The following is a 16,458-nucleotide window of genomic DNA, read 5'->3' on the forward strand; positions in this document are numbered from 1 at the left end:
TACTGGATCATTTTAGATAATAGAAGATGAAAAAGGGAAGGAATAATTAGAGGAAAGGAACTAAGATATGCTGAATATTTCATGTGCCTGGTACTATGCTAAGGGCTTTGCACACATAATCCTCAAAAGGACTCATTACTAAGTATGACGATCCCATTATAAAAGGGAGTTCAAATAAGGCACTGAGAGGGTAAGTGCCTTGTCTGAGGCCACACAGTAAGTGGCAGAACTAAGAACCTTATTCCGCGAACTTATTGATGTTCCCATTTATAGTTTTTATTCAATTTTGAAAGAATTAAAGCTATTCTATCCACTGCTTTCAAATTTATAAAAATCTATATACAGTTTTACTAAGAAGAAATCAAGTTAAGTCACCATTAATTGTACCATATCCCAATTTTACACGCACACATTATCTTAAAATTTGATCGCCATGAATGAAGACAGTTCCAAGGCAAACACAACAGTTGGGGCAAGACCAGTAAGACTATTTTTCTACATCATGTTAGAGGCAATCCCTTAGGATGATGTAATATACTAGGGGAAATGAAATATTTTTCTAAATTTGTTTATCCAGAAGAATCTCCTTACCATGAAATGAAAGTAATACTGCTCATGGGTGCCGGTGCAGATGTACCTTCTCCAAACATTTTTTAGGTCATCACATCGATGCAATGAGATAATGTAATATGGTAATGGCATCTAAAAGGGTAGAAAATGCCCCTAGGAAATTTAAGATTTAATGGAATAAGTAAAGCACAGTAGGTTATTATGAATGTTTCAACTTAGAAAGATTGAAATGGGAAGCAAGGGTATAGTGGACTCCGTATCTTAACCATAGACATGTCTTAACCATAGATTTGTCCTAGGGACACAATCCCTCCCTCACTTTGGAGGCAGCTCCCTCCTGGGCAGTACCACTTCCCTCTTCACACTAGATATTGTTGCCATGACCTTCTGTTGCTATTGTATTAACCTCTCCTCTTTACTTGATTAGAGCTCCTGAAAAATTAGGAAGTGATGTCAACAAGAAGGAGAAAGACACCATGTGTGGCATAACAGTAATAGCCTAAATAACATTTTGTGGTTACACTACAGTTTCTCAAAATGGGGTTCCTGGGAGGCTTGCCTCAGATTCACCAGGGAATTGCTAAAATTCATATTCCTGTTTCCTACCCTACACCTGATGAATCAAAATCTCAGTGGTGGGAGGAAGGAATGGGTGGAACTTAGGGATCTAAAGTTTAGGAATCTCTCCAGATTTTATACACACACACACACACACACACACACACACACATATATATATATATATATATATATATATATATATATAATCATTGTCCTGTAAAATATTTTCTTTCATATATGTTTAATTTTGTATCTTTCAGGAACCTTCTATGCTAGGTAATTATTATTACATACCCATTTTACAGAGGAGGCCATTGAAACTTGGAAAAGTTACTTGTGTGAAGGGACACAACTAATTAGTTACAGAGCTCTGAGTAGCAACCAGAACTCTGGTTTGGCCAGAGAGCCTGTGGCCCTGTCCCACACCACTCTGCTTCTAGTGACTGGAAGGTGGGTCTGCACACACAGATGTGGTGGATATACTTGTAAAGGATAACATAGTGTTAACATTCTTTTATGCTTTTAGTCTTGTTTCTAAAAATTCATCACCAAACCCAAAGTTGCACAAAATTTCTCCTGTGTTATAGTTTTGCACTTTACATTTAGGTTTATGGTTGCTCTCGAGTTAATCTTTATGAAATATGTAAGGTTTGCCCTATCTGGCTTGGCTCAGTGGATAGAGCATCGGCCTGTGGACTGAAGGGTCCTGGGTTCGATTCCACTCAAGGGCACATGCCCGGGTTGTGGGCTCAGTCCCCAGTGGGGAGTGTGCAGGAGGCAACCAATCAATGATTCTCTCTCATCATTGATGTTTATATCTTTCTCTCCCTCTTCCTTCCTCTCTGAAATCAATAAAAATATATATATTTAAAAATAAATATGTAAGGTTTGTGTCTAAGTTTTCTTTTTTCTTTCTTTCTTTCTTTCTTTCTTTCTTTCTTTCTTTTCTTTCTTTTTTGCATATGGACATTGAATTTTTCCAGCATCATTTGTTGAAAAGACTATCCTTTCTCCATGGAATTGCTTTTGCTCCTTCATCAAAGAGCTTTGAAATACTTGATCCTTGTTATAAAAATACTTTACCTCTGTTCTCTTCTTTATAAGGCAGCCAGATAAGTCCTGCATTTAATAATTATTTGCTGAGGGTTTGAACCCTACCTTCTTAAGAAAGAACATGAGGCAGTTTGAGATTAGAATGTGGACTGAGATAAACCACTTCCGAGGCGTTGGAATAGAGTCCATCCACGCTGAGTTTTGTGGCCCAGGGTCAGAGATAGAGAAAGCAGGTGCTAGGCCTGACCACCACTTCACCTTTTGAACTTCTGCCTCCTTCACTGAAAAATGAGAAGCAAGTTACAGGACATATTTCAGGTTCCTAATCACAGGCATCTACGTAAAGCTCCCAGTAGGGGTAATGAAACTTCTATCTGTAAAAGGTTTTTTCAGTTATTCAGCATGATTGTGTTTTCAGTGGTGACGCATGAAGATTCACTGCATTTATTGTGGCTGATCTAGCCTGTGCCACTTCACCAATCCACGAGGAAGAGGCCTAAGACATACATGCAGATACCTGATCACACACTTCCTGGATGCCCCTGCCTGCTGCTTCCACCCTGACCTATCACATCCTGGCCCCACATTTTCAACTCTGGCACTGAGGTGTCTTTGTTTACTTGGGTCAGGAATGTTTCTTTCTTCGTAGGGGACACACGGGATCTGTTCTGCCTCTCTTCTCTCCTTCTCAGCTTCTTCTTCCAACTCTCTTTGCCCAAGGCTGACCATACTCCCTCATTCTCAAGAACACACAGCGCATCCATTTTCCCTATTTAAGGCAGCCAAAGGCTTTTAAAGATAATGACAATCTCTCAACTGCAATTTTGAGTTGCAAAGAATTTGCGAGATTTGCTGGCACAGGGAGTTACAGGAATGTTCTTCTAGTACTTTGTGGTCTGGATTCCCTGGAGGGTCAGGAATCTACGGCAAACAAGTCATGTGAAAATAATTATACTATAGCACGGGTGGTGGTGGCTGTTTGGGGGATAAGGAAGAGAAGCATCATATAATTTTTGCAGAAGAGGTGATAGTTGAGTCTTGAAGGATGGTGAGAAGTACAGCAACAGCCTAGACTGGCAGTGGGGTCATGGGATCCATCAAGAGTAACACCATGCGCAGAGAAAGGGAAACATGAAAGAACATACCCTTTGGATGTTGTATAGGTCAGCCCTACCCACAGGTGGGCAAGTTGACTTAGCTGGTTTGGCTGGCTGAGCAGGTGCCCCCTCCCTGCATTGTGCGCATCCTTCTGAGCCTGCCCTCTTCTTAACGCTCAGGAAATCGATCATGCTGTCAAGATTAGAGAGAAATGCATGGCTTGCCATCCAGCACATGCAGGACAAGACCTGAGGTACAGCTGAAGCATAGAATGCGAGCTTGAAGGCAGCCAGAAATGGAGGGGAGAAAAGATTGGTGGGGAATGATGACTGGAGGATTTTTACATCCAGGCCCTGGGTTCTTTTTGCATCTTGTGGTGCAGTTCTAAGGAGTAAGCCTAGTGCCAAGCGTGTGGATCTGAAGGAAGTATGAGAATTGCTATGCTCATCGGGCAATGGCAGTGATCTCTAGGAACCAAATCATCTGGCACCTGGTTCTTGGACTTCCCAAACTCCAGAACTGTGAGAAATAAATGTTTGCCAGGCTATGATGCATTGTTATAGCAGCCCACACTGACGATGATAAGGAATCCAGAAAGAGTGGCAGGTTTGCAGGAGACCATAAATCCTGATTCAAATCTACAGCACTTCCGAGGTGGAGAGGACCTGAGGCCATTAGGTATATTGGTCCTAAGCTCAATTGTGATTCAGGGTTGATGAAGGGGCAAAGAAGGAGTAACTGTGAGCAGTGGGAAGATAGCCTATTAAGTGGATATTTCTAATTCAGTTTCACAAATACTTTAGCAGGCCCTGGTTAGGCACTGTAGCACGTGCAAAGAAGAATCACGCATAGCCTTCTACTAAGGAGCCCACTTTTTTATTATGGCCATGAACTCAGCTTTAACATGTATAAAAAGTGTTTCCAAGAATTATTGCTGAAGTAGGTGTAAGATTTATGTCTACAAGTTTAGGTCTATTTTCCTGGCTTCCTCTGATGTTTGACATAAGTATGTCCCTCTTTCCTTCTTTCTTTTCTTTTTTTTCCTTTCATTTTACTTATCAGATTAAACCACATTCTAGGATCTGATAAACATGACAATTGATTTGTTCTTTATTTTATATCCTGCATAAATGCTTAATTATACCATGGTTAACTTATAGCAGTCCAAAAAAAATGCAGGGTGTATCTTTACAGAAATCTCCAATCTTAGAATTTAAAGTGGAGAGAGAAAGGAGGATGGTTTATACAGTTTCCTTATTTTTTAGTGAAACTACGGCAAGATATTTTTCTGCATGTTGGTTAACTACTTTTAGCTAAACACACACACACACACACACACACACACTCACAGTCTCTCAATTGATTACTGAAGTTTAAGCTTATGAAGGGTGTAGTAAATATTTTTTAAAATGCTTAAAAGAAATATTTCAGTAAATAAGAAACATTCTAAAATATGAATTTGCATAAAGAGCTAATTGTAGGATTGCAGTACTTGCCTTTGGAAATTAAACTTTGGAATAAAAGATTTTTAAATTTGAATTTAATATGCATACTAAAAGTGCAGAAATGCACTATCATAAAGAATTGAGAACAGTAATTCAAAGCAAATGATGGTGTCTTGGTCCACCAAGAATTTGCATATTTTGCCAATATTTAATGTAATTTCTTAGAAGATTCTTTTCTAAAGTATGAGATTTCTTATTGGGAAAAAATGTGGGTGGATTCACATAGAGAATTTATCTTGAGTCTCTTTATAAACATTTTAAAGTTCAGTTCTTCTTTAGTCACATTTTAGCCAGTCGAATGCAGGTAACACATTTTGTTCTTCTTTCCCCAGAAACTGGTGTGTTTATTCTTTTATGGACTCAGAGGGACTTTTGAAATTAACTTCAATTTTTACAGCCCTCTTTTCATATCCCATGTGTGAATTTACTGTGGAGTCTTATGAATGATGGAATTTTAGCTGCCTTCCTACTGAATTGCTTTGCTTGGGTGAGTATAGAAAACCTTTGCAATGTGGTTCAGACCCGAGTTTTAGCACTTAGGGGAAACTTTCTAGAACAAGCCAGGATATGAATCAATATGAAGGAGGCACTTGAACACAAAACACACTTTTAAAAATTCATTGAAAAATTGAAAGCATTTTTCAATTAAGGGCATAGACTTTAGTTTGTCCCCCATTTTTATGTCCTCTTTTTTAAAGTATTGATTTTATTATTGCTCAAGATAGAACTCTAAGTAAAATCGCAACCCTAAAGCCTTTGGGGTAATGGTTCTAATTAATATAATTAATATCTTAGCAAAATATCATGGGTTATAATTAAAAGAAATCATCTGGGTCTAAAGAATACCTACTGAGGGCAGCCCTATTAAGAATAATTCTGAGGAAGCTAAATTAATTTCCTGGACTTGCAAAGCAGCAAAAGGAAGGTTTTTCTTCCTTATAAGCCTGTAGGGTTTGATGTTTGGCCCTGTTGAGATCCAAGGACTATCTGGGCTGATTAACATGTATATAATTAAAGAATGCCAGCTAGGGCAGAGCCAGTTCTATTTGGTTCTGTACTACTGTGAAATAATTTCTTTATGTCTGCATTATTTACTGTGTGTGTGTGTATGTGTGTGTGTGTGTGTGTGTGTGTGTGTGTGTGTGTGTTTCGGGGGTAGGAGGTCTAGTTTCCCTGGACATCCTTCTTTAGGATTACTGCAGACTCCAAAGAGTAGACAAGCTTTTCCTAGCATTCAAAGTAGATTTTCTTTCTGCTTATATTACCATTTTTAAGCCACATTTTTCATCACATGGTAAGAAACACTGTAAATAATTGAGGTGATCCATCAAGAGCCCCATTCTTGATAATGAAAAATTGCATAACTCAGTAGAAGTCAATTAAAAACCACAAACTTCAGAAGCCTTTGCTCAGTGAAGATTTATTATTATAGAAGGCATTTAATACAATAGATTGGGAGGAGGTCAAAATTTTTTAAAGTTCTAAAAATTCAGTTAAAGCTTGACAATGACCTTGAGTAATAATATTTACACAATATCAAAGTATATTAGTTCTTTGAAATGAAAAGGGTTTATTTTTTTTCTTTCTTTAACATTAGGTATCTGAGATGTTTAAGATTTTATAACCAAATTTGAAACAGCATCCCACTGTGGGACACTTTATTTTTTCCGTTGAAGGTTTTAAATGATTCGTACTCTTTGGTTGTGCCTATACAATGAAAAGTAGACAAATGAAGTGAGAGAAGTCAGGATATTTTCCTCTGTTCAACCAACTATCTGAACAATTAGAACTTGCTAGATAAATGAACTCAAAATGTTTTTGTTTTCTGGTTGCTTGGTTAGGACACAACCAACATTTTAATAGAATGTAATAACTTATACAACTGCATATAATTTTTAAAAAATAAACACTGACTTTGTTTCTTTAGCTACATCCAATGCTGCGTTAAGAGCCTAAGGAGAAAACGCCAACTGTCTAAAATGTAATATCTATAACATTTTCTTCCCTTTTAGCAGTTTTTCATGCCCAAAATATAAAATTAACAAAAGATCAATACTTATCTTCAAAAACCAAAAATATTCATCCATTGACTCAGAGCCTCATAATCTTCCCAGCCTAAGTTTACAATGAGCCTAAAGGCTTAGGTAGGTTCAGCAATCAGGCTGACAGATGCTTAACTCCAACCACCAGCACACATGTGACTTGCTTCCTACTGAAATTAAACTGCCAAATAAAAAGGAGGAATTGTCCCCCTTTTAATAACAAAGAACACAATCATTAGAATTCTTCAGATTTGGAATTCCAGCAGCGTTGTGTTTTCCTCTTGATGTGTGACAAAAACGAATAGTATAAAAAGTAAAAATGAACCTCATCTAAACAAGCAGTCCTTTGACTTTATAAGGCTCAACATCAAACATCAAATTCTAAAAATACCTAAGACTAGTGAATTGTCAAAGCTGAGGGGAGAACATGCTGGGGAGAGGGCAGATTTTTCTAACCTTTCGATTTATTTTAACCTACTAGCATTAACTTTGCTCATTTATGTTGAGACACTACCATTCCCACTTACTAGGCACCATGATATTTCATATTCCTATATGGGCATTTGACTTTGACCTCATAAAAAGTCCCTTGGGTCTATAATACTTTTATTCTTGTATAATCTGAAACAAATCCTTTCCTTTTAAAAATCAAACAGACCACGTTATACACACAATTGACTATTTACAAAGCACCCAATTAAATCCTACTTAATTCTCACTCTAAAAATTCCTTGTAACTGGTGTGTAAAGTACTGATCACATTAAATGCACAATGTTCACAGGCCCTGACAGTCCCATCTAACCTAGAAAATATTACCTTCCTTAGAAAAGAAAGTCTTAGAAGTAAGGTTTTGAAGAAATGAGACCAGAAATCACAGTACAAGACAGATAAATCTACTTTAATATTCACATGTAAAAGTTACACATCACAAGAGATTGGACAGTTTACCGGTAACTAACATAGCTATAGTGAAAATCATTTTTATAAAAAAATAATCTAGAGGTGGTCATCAATTTTTGGTCTACTGAAGTTAATGTTTGAAGATCGACTTTTATCCCTGCTTGAAGGGTTTGCCACTATGCCTTTTTATTTTTTTCTCTCACTGTTGCCTATTAATATTCTTTGGAGGAAGGAAAGCAGAAAGTGTTCATTTCCAAGAGGTTGTCCTTTGGTAGCAAGCAGAGAACATTTTTCATTTCTATGATTTAAATAATCTGTACAAACATGAAACTGTAGTGTAAAATGAAGAATGATAAGCTTTTTTTTTCCCCACTTTGATTTAACAGATTTCATAAATTCCTTAAGGATCCAAGCATTTCCCTATCCCATATGCAAAATCATTCAGAGTCCATGTTGACCTCAATCAAAACACAAATAACAAACACTGACTCTATGTATTGTATTACACTATCAAACCCTGTACTTAAAAACTGATAAACTATCTTTCCAACATGTATGCTTCAAATACAAGGATTTCAATCTAGGTTAAAGAAAAGGCATTTGAATGGACTCAGAACAAGTTTATTTTGTGATTAAACATTTCATGCAGTCATGCAGGACCACTAGCTATAACTGTTACTTCCGATTCTACACGGTACTTCGCAAAACAAAAACAAATTAAAAGCCAAGCCAAACAGAAAAGACATTCAAAATATCAAGAGCTCTGCAATTGAGCTGAAAAATAATTTTCCAAAAGAAATATTCCCATAGATTTAAAAAAAGACACACATAATATTTACAAAAAAATATTTAATTAAAAATATCTTATAATTACAGTAGTCTATTAAAGCATATACTTTCTCACACTTATAGAACATCTCTATATATATACATGGTATGAAATGTCACTCAGTTATCTATACAATATGTAACATTCTTGCAGGGAAAAAGAGAAAGTTCCCTGCCCCATTTTAATCATCTATTTTAAACAATAGATGTAAAAAAAAAAAATATCTACAATGCTCTGGTATATTAGTAAAGCTTCAAAACAAAAATTGAGCTCCTTGGTCACAAGTAGGCTTCTAAAGTCGCATTTACTCTTGCCTTTCTATTTATCAGTTCTGTTACACTTAAGCTTAAAAGTTTAACTGCACCTCAAAAAAAAAAAAAAAAACACACATAAGTGTATAATTCACAGCGGTTACAGATGAAGAGACAAAAGAGAATACGGGATGTAGAGTATTTATGAACGTGCAAAAAAAAAAAAAAAGATGAAAGTTTTATTCTTTCCTTTCCCTCTCTCTTGGAATGACGGGTGAAAACGTTTCTAGGAGTTGCCGATGTTTTCTCCTTTCCTCCGGCGCCTTTTGCTCTAACTTCTGCTCTTCCCCCTCCCTCTCTAGTCTCCTGGCTCCGGCTCAGGCGGCCGCACACCTGTGGAAGAGGAATGAATAGAGGGGGTGTGGGAACCTTCCCGCTGCAGACTAACTGGCGCCACCGACCAAACTCAAGACATGCTTGATCAACAACCCAAAACAAACCACCGGGTCAGACAACACCCGCAGCCCGCGGCCGGCCAGGCGCCGAGCAGGCAGCTGCGGGCCCCCGGGAAGCCCGGAGAGGGGACCCACTCCGGGGCGATGCCCGCGTCCCTCGCTTTTGTGGTTGCACCGGGGGGACATCGGGCAGTGTCCACGCCCTCAGCGGGGGAGAAGGTAGCCAGAGCCCGCGGGTCACCGGGGGAGGCCAGGGGGTGGCGGGGACAGGAGCGGATCCCTCCCCATTTAGAGTGAAGCCCCAGTTACTAAAGCGAAGTACAGCTTCAGTTGCTAACTGGCTGGCAGGGAGAGACGGGGTGGTCCGCCTTCTTGGGAGTTTGCCCTCAGAAATGCTGGGGGCAAAGAACTCGGTGGTGCCTGGCACCGGAAGCCCCGGAGGACCGGCGTCTCGGGTGACCGGCCACTCGAGAAGGGAAAGAAAGGCGCGCTCACCTGGACCGCGCGGCTCAGCGGCACAGAATGCTGTCGCCCTGCTTGTTCACCGCGCCGGCCTGCAACAGCAACGGACACCAAGGGGAGGTTAGCAGCGCAAACACGCACTCGTCGCTGCCCTCGATTCGCTCTGGGAAATCGGGCTGGCGCGCGAGTGACCCCACCCTAGCCTGCAGCCCTGGGGACCCCCCCCTCCCCACCTTCCCACCCCCGGGGAAACAGGCTGGACTTGACAGCCCAGGAAGCGCCCAAGCCCAGTCCCGCCCCGCGCCTTCACCCGGACCCGGGCTCCCTGTGCCCAGCCAAATGTTGGCGGCCCCAGGCGCCCGGAGAAGGAGGGTGGGCGTGCGGACCTTTTCGGCCACCCAGGCCCCGGAAAAGGGGAGCTCCCGCGGCCAGTCACCACCCTCCTGGACCCCCGCGACGTGCGCCCGGGTGGACGCCGGGCCTCTCTCTCACCGGGTCGGTGTTGAGCGCCGTGAGCGGAGTCCGCGGCGGCGCGGCCGGACAGGTCCCTGCCGGGTGGTGCGGCGGCGCCGGCGGTGGCGGCTGTCTCAGCAGAGCCGGGTGCGTCTCCAGCGCCAGCTGCAGGTCCAGGATGTAGTCGATAACGTGCTGCAGGATCTCCACTTTGCTGACTTTCTTGTTGGGCGGGATGGTGGGCACCAGCCTGCGCAGGCGGCTGTAGCAGTCGTTCATATCGCACTGCAGGCACAGCGCCGGCTCGTCGGCCGCCGCCTCGGCAGTTTTGCAGCGAGCGGCCGCCGCAGCCGCCGCCGCGGCCGCCGAGCCACCCAGGTTGTGGCCGTGCTCGGCCAGGCAGCGCAGCGCCAACTCCCCGCCGCCGCAGCCCGACGGCGCCTTGCGGCCCGAGGGGCGCACGGGGCTCACCGCCTTCATGGCGCGCGCCCTGCGCCCGGTGCGAGCGGACCCGCTAGGGCGAGCGAGCGAGGGAAGGAGGGAGGCAAGCGCTGGGCCCCCGCGCGCGGCCGACTCCACTCCCCTTGCCTTCGCGCCCGGCGCGCTCTGAGCACCGCAAAGCTCTTAAGGATCCGGAGCCCAACAATTGACTGGAGGGTCGCTCCGGGTTTTGCGAAGGGAATCTCTGCTCAGTGGGCGACACTCGGCCGGGACCAAAAGGCAAGAAATCTCAAAAGCACCGGCAGGAAAGAAGCCTACCGGGTCCCCAGTCACTCCCTTCGGAGCTCCGAGTATAGCCCTGTCGCCGCCGCGCTCCCCCGCGCCCGAGGTTTCCCCACTCCCGGGACTGACTCACAACCGCGCCTCCTCCCCGCTCTTGCCCTGCCCGACGCGCAGCTGTATTTATAGAGCCTCGCGCCCTGGGGGCGGGGCCAGCGCGCGGGCCGGGTCCCCGCGCCAGCCAAGTGGAGCGGGGCTGGGAGCGCGGAGGGAGCCAGCGAGGGCGGAGGCTCGGGGCAGCGCTGGGGGGCGGGGAGCCGGGCAACCCGGGCGGAGGGGTAGGCGGGGGGTCGGGAGTGGCCAGCCAATCAGGCAGACAGTACCACCTCAGGGAATGGCGCTCCGGCCAATGGGAAGGGCACTCCATTCCGTCAACGCCGTAGGTCGGGGCTCTGAGAAAAGAGCTGGGTGGGAGCCCGGCCAGGCTGGTGTGTGCCCTAGGGAGGGGAAAGAGGGAGAAGTTCCTGCGAAGAACTGCGGGAATGTGCGGCTGGAATTCATTCTCCCTCGGCTCAGGCTGCTGCGGGAGCGCTGAGCCCTGCGCGAGGATATCCTGCCACCTCGAATAGCGCGGTGCGTAGGGACCCTCCACCCGCCACCCATCCTCACTCCATACCTGGGATTCCAGCGCCTTAAAGAGGGACGCTTTTCAAGAAGGCACGTTCCTTCTGTTTTGTGTTTTTCCCTCGCCGTTTCATTATTTGCCTTTTCACAATTGCCGAAACCTTAATGATGGAATGGAATGCGTAGCCTTTCCGTTTTCCTTTTAGAAAAGGTTTAATGCTTAAGGGGGCAAAAAAGAAAGAATGCCGAATGCAGATTTTTGCTGAAAGGAAATATAAATAAAACAAAAAACGTCGTAGGGTTTTTCTTTTGCCTGTCTAAACACAAAAGTGGGCTCAAGAAATGCAGTTGCTTTTGAGCATTAAATTAGAACATGTAAATATTAAAAATGCATGGGCAGGGAGTAGTTAAAATTCTACCACGACATGTAATATCAATCCGTTTTATGTAAAATTCATATCTGTAACTTAATGTAGGCCATCAGTGCACCGCTTCACGTTATGTCAGCGTATCCCGCGTTAAATAAGATGCTGCGAATAGCTAGAGTCTCCTCCTTTTGCAACAAAGCATTAAAATTCACACTTCGAGTCCCTGAAGTCCTGCTTGGGCCTCACTCTGCAGAAAAGCCTGCTAATTAAGGACGGTTCTGTTAGATTTCTAATAAAATAAGATAAAAACTGTCCTTCAAGGGCTCAAAACAAAATTGCACAATGAACTTTGATAGGGCCTTGTGTGAACTCTTTAACAAAAAATGGAGCCCTTCCGATGAGAAATTAGCATACAGACCCGCCGTCAGTGGACACAAGAATTTTGAGTGCCCCTGCAAACCTCCCATCTTTAGACAAGCTAAGCGATGAATTAACTCAAGAGGTATTTTCATTCGTGTGCATGATACGGATCGGCACCTTCGTTTTCATAGACAATTGAATCAGATGTGGGTTTCCTCTCTCCCTTTCCACCCTCTGTAAGGAAACCCGCTCTCCTTTCCCAGAACTGACGTACCTGCAGCAGGCAGGTGTTTTGTTTAGCCACGTGGGATACCTTATGACTATTGCACTACTATTTTCTCAGAGCACATTCCTTTTTCCTGATGAAATGAGGAGTATTTAATGCTGGTTTCACAACCCTCCTCTCCCCTAATCCTTATACATTACTGTGTATAAAGCAAGTGACATTCTCTTTTACTTACCTGCATATATAGATGGTCTACATGCACACTTATCAAGAAAAGCAGAATTATAAAACCCAAAGGAAAGGCTTTCTTTTCTAAATACAGGCAACGTTTCATATATTCTTATATTAGTATAAAAGCAGAGAGAATGCTGTTATTTTAGACAGAAATTTGGTTGAGGGAGCACTAGTGGGGGTAAACTGTAATCTTGGAGACAGTCAGATCTGCACAGATGATGATAATAAATGGATATATGTACAGACATGTCATGACATTGATTTTTCTCTTTCCTAGAGTTTAAAAGCTGCTCCAAAACTTAAAACCTAAGATCTTTCTCTGTTTGGAGAAAGTTAACTATGCTAATATGCCCAGGGAACACTCACATTTCAAAACTTTACATATCCTACCTTGATTAAAATTAAATTTTAACTCTTAAGTAGTTGACACAAAGAGACAATCATATTCATCTTTTTGGACTTCAGTAAATCTCAGAGGGCCATGCCCTGGGTGTGGCAGGTGCCAACTGCCTCTGTTTCAAGTTTTGTTGGAGTTGCTCTCTCTGACTGACTTAAAATCAGAAAGGCTGAGTTTCTGTGGGGATAGGTTCAAAGGAATGTTCTCCAGCCACATGAACAAGAACACCCAGGAAAAATGTGACCCCCAAATCCTGCCAGCAGAGTAGGCAAAACCAGTTATTGTATTCTTCTTCTTGAAGGTTGGAAGACACAGAGACATTAAAAAGTAAAGTGCTACGGAGAATATTATACAATGGAAATAAAGAATAAGACCCTGTGCTTTTTGGTCCCTGAAACCAGAGACTATGAAGGGCGACACAATGTATATTTTTGACTTTTAGGCACAGTCACTTACGTGACGTCAAAGCTGAAGTCACAAAAGACTCTCCACACTGATAGCTCAAAACAGAGTTTACTCAGCAATTACCAGCTTTTGGCAAAAACATATAAGCTACATTATTTCTATCGTGCAAAGAAGGAAATTTAGTTTCCCACGACTCTTCCTTTTACATCAAAATGCTTCACTCGCACTTGTAAAAATAAGCTGGGCTAGCCAAAAGCCCTTTGCCACGAGAGTGCTAGAGACTAGCAGAATGTTTCTCTATGGGAAGCTGGGATGAAATATTCATAGAATTGCTAGGAAGCCCTGGTGACCAGAGTCATGTGTACACCCCTCCTCCAGACAAAGAGGTCTGCAGCCCTTTCTGGGGATGCATTCTAGAGGCTAATCAGACCCTTGCTGAACTGTAACACCCAGGCTCTCAGAATTCACAATCGCCCTGTGTTTACATGAAGTGAGGGTATCCAAGCATATTGTGCTATTCAGCGCAAATGCCTTTTTAGGACTTGATACTTCTTTCTCCATGGCCGGCAGTGAAACAGTGGGTGGGCTCAGACACACAGATAAACATGAGCGTTCCCATGCCTTGGTCTCCCTCTAGATGTAATTGGCCACTGAAGGAGGCACAAGCATTCTTTCTGGGCATAAGAAACCACTATGTCCTCTGCAACAGGAATGTCCCTTGCTCCAAAAGAGTAAATGGGGCAGTGTGGCAATTCAAGCTCAAGGCTGCTTTATCTGGCATGAAGTGCTACTAACTTACTCGTGCTACCCTGGGATTGCTGATGCCAGTCCCAGGAGCACTGATAACCTTTTGGTTAGCCCCATCTTCGAAAAGGCTTATAAAAAGGGAATGTATATATATTGAACACAGCTGGGCAGATGTGTTCAGCAAAAATGCCTACGTTAGGAGTTTTAAAAGGTAGTCTGTTGAAATAAGAAATAGGTGATTTTTAAAAAGCCCTCCTCAAACAAATTAAGGACAGAAAAATGAAAGAAAGAGGTGTCATTTGTTTTTACCTTAGGAGATGCCAAAAGCATGGGTGCAAAAGTCAGGCAGCCTGGGTTCTGATTTTGGCTCCTAGTTTTTTATCATGAAGCTGAATTTTAAAATTCCTGTGCCTTTCATATATATGAAAGGAGGATAAAAATTGTATCTCCTTTAGGAGGTGTTCTTATACAGATACAAGAACTTGTATAAATTTCTTAGAACAGTGTCTGGCTCATAAGTGTGTAAACAATGTGAAAATGTATTATTATTTTTGGCAAATATTATCTGAAGTCTGTGGATTGTTTTTTCATTCACTTAAGAATCTTTTGAGAGCAGAAGTTTTTTGTTTTGTTTATCAATTTGTTCTTGTGTAGATTGTTTTTGGTATTGTATCTATCTGAGAAAGCTTTGCATAACCCAAAGTAAAAAATGTGTTCTATGTTTTCATCTAGATGTTTTACAATTTGGGGGGCTGGGTTGGCTTCATGGGCATTCACCTTACGGAGTCACACAGAGTCCTGTGCTTAGAAGGGCCTATTCTTGGTTTAAAGCTCTGATGAAATCATCTTGCAATGCTCAGTAATTCTTGAACCAGGATGCTTGCATTTTCATTTTGTACTGGGTCTGAAAATTATGTAGTCAGTGCTGGTTCTAGGTTTTATGTTTTGGTCTATGACCCATTTTGAGGTTATTTTTGTATATGATTCAACCTTTGGATTGAGGTTAATACTGTTGAATATGTATATCCAATTGTTCTAGCACCCTTTGTAGAAAAAAATATCCTTTTTTTCATTGGGTTGTGTTTGCACCTTTGTTGAAAATTGTTTATGTATATGAAAGAGTCTATTTCTGGCCTGTGAATTCTATTCCATTGGCCTATTAGTCTGTTTTCACGCCATGACCATACTGTCTTGCTTACTGTAGCTTTATAATAAATCTTGAAATCAGAGAGTATTGATTGACTCGTTTTCAAAATTGTTTTGGTTATTCTGTGTATGTTGCATTTCATATGAATGTTAGTCAGTTTGTGAATTTCTTCAGAAAGGAACTTGTGGGTAAAGGGGGTCAAATACATGGCGACTGAAGGAGACTAGACTTTGGATGGTGAGCACACAAACACAATATGCAGATGATGTACTACAGAATTGTACACTTGAAGCTTATATAATGTTACTAACTAATGTCACCCAAAACTTTTTAATTAAAAAAGAACGTGTTTCCAAAATATATAAAAACATACCCAGAGTATACAAAGAACACTCAAAACTTAGTAGTAAGAAAACAACCCAATTAAAAAATGGACAAGATACTTGACCAGATAGTGCACTAAATAAGATATACAAATGACAAATGAGCACATGAAAATATACTCAACATCACAAGTTGTTTCCTTCTATCGTGCAAAATTAAAAAGACTAATCACATCAAAGACTAAACGTTGGTGAGGATGTGGAACAAGTAGAACTCACTACACTGCTGGTGGGAATGCAAATTGAGGAAAACCACTTTGGAAAACAGTTTGGCAGTTTCTTAAAAAGTTAAACAGACACAAACCATATGACTTATTCATTTTACTGGTAGACATCTATCCAACAGAAATAAAATCATATATCAAGGGTCACAAAGAGGCATGAGGAAATAAAGCGGCGTGAGAATGATAGATATGTTTATTAAGTTGATTATAGTAATAGTTTCAAGGGCATATGTCAACACTTGTCAAGTTGTGAAAAATATATATACTAGTATATGTACATATATACATGTATATATATTATTTATACAACATGTGGCTTATTATAAGCCAATTATATCTCCATAAAGCTGTTAAAAGGACTAATTTTAAAATTAACTACTGGATCTCAGAAGAGTTCCTTCCCTGAATCCACTAGAGTTTGTCTATTAATTTCCATAAATAGG

General features: G+C 41.8%; 1 protein-coding gene across 1 annotated transcript; it reads right to left on the reverse strand.

Moving 5' to 3' along the window:
• Positions 1-7,701: 7,701 nt before the first annotated feature.
• On the reverse strand, positions 7,702-11,046 carry ID4 (inhibitor of DNA binding 4). Its single transcript, XM_070405656.1, has 3 exons — positions 10,220-11,046; positions 9,761-9,819; positions 7,702-9,203 (listed from the first exon to the last, which is right to left on the reverse strand). Exons 1-2 carry the CDS (start codon positions 10,658-10,660, stop codon positions 9,775-9,777), a joined length of 486 nt encoding a protein of 161 aa, XP_070261757.1. The 5' UTR covers positions 10,661-11,046; the 3' UTR covers positions 7,702-9,203; positions 9,761-9,774.
• Positions 11,047-16,458: the final 5,412 nt, after the last annotated feature.

Source organism: Myotis yumanensis, unplaced genomic scaffold (genome assembly GCF_028538775.1).
Source record: "Myotis yumanensis isolate MYYU_CA2020_CCGP unplaced genomic scaffold, mMyoYum1.0.hap1 SCAF_2, whole genome shotgun sequence".
Taxonomy (NCBI): domain Eukaryota; kingdom Metazoa; phylum Chordata; class Mammalia; order Chiroptera; family Vespertilionidae; genus Myotis; species Myotis yumanensis.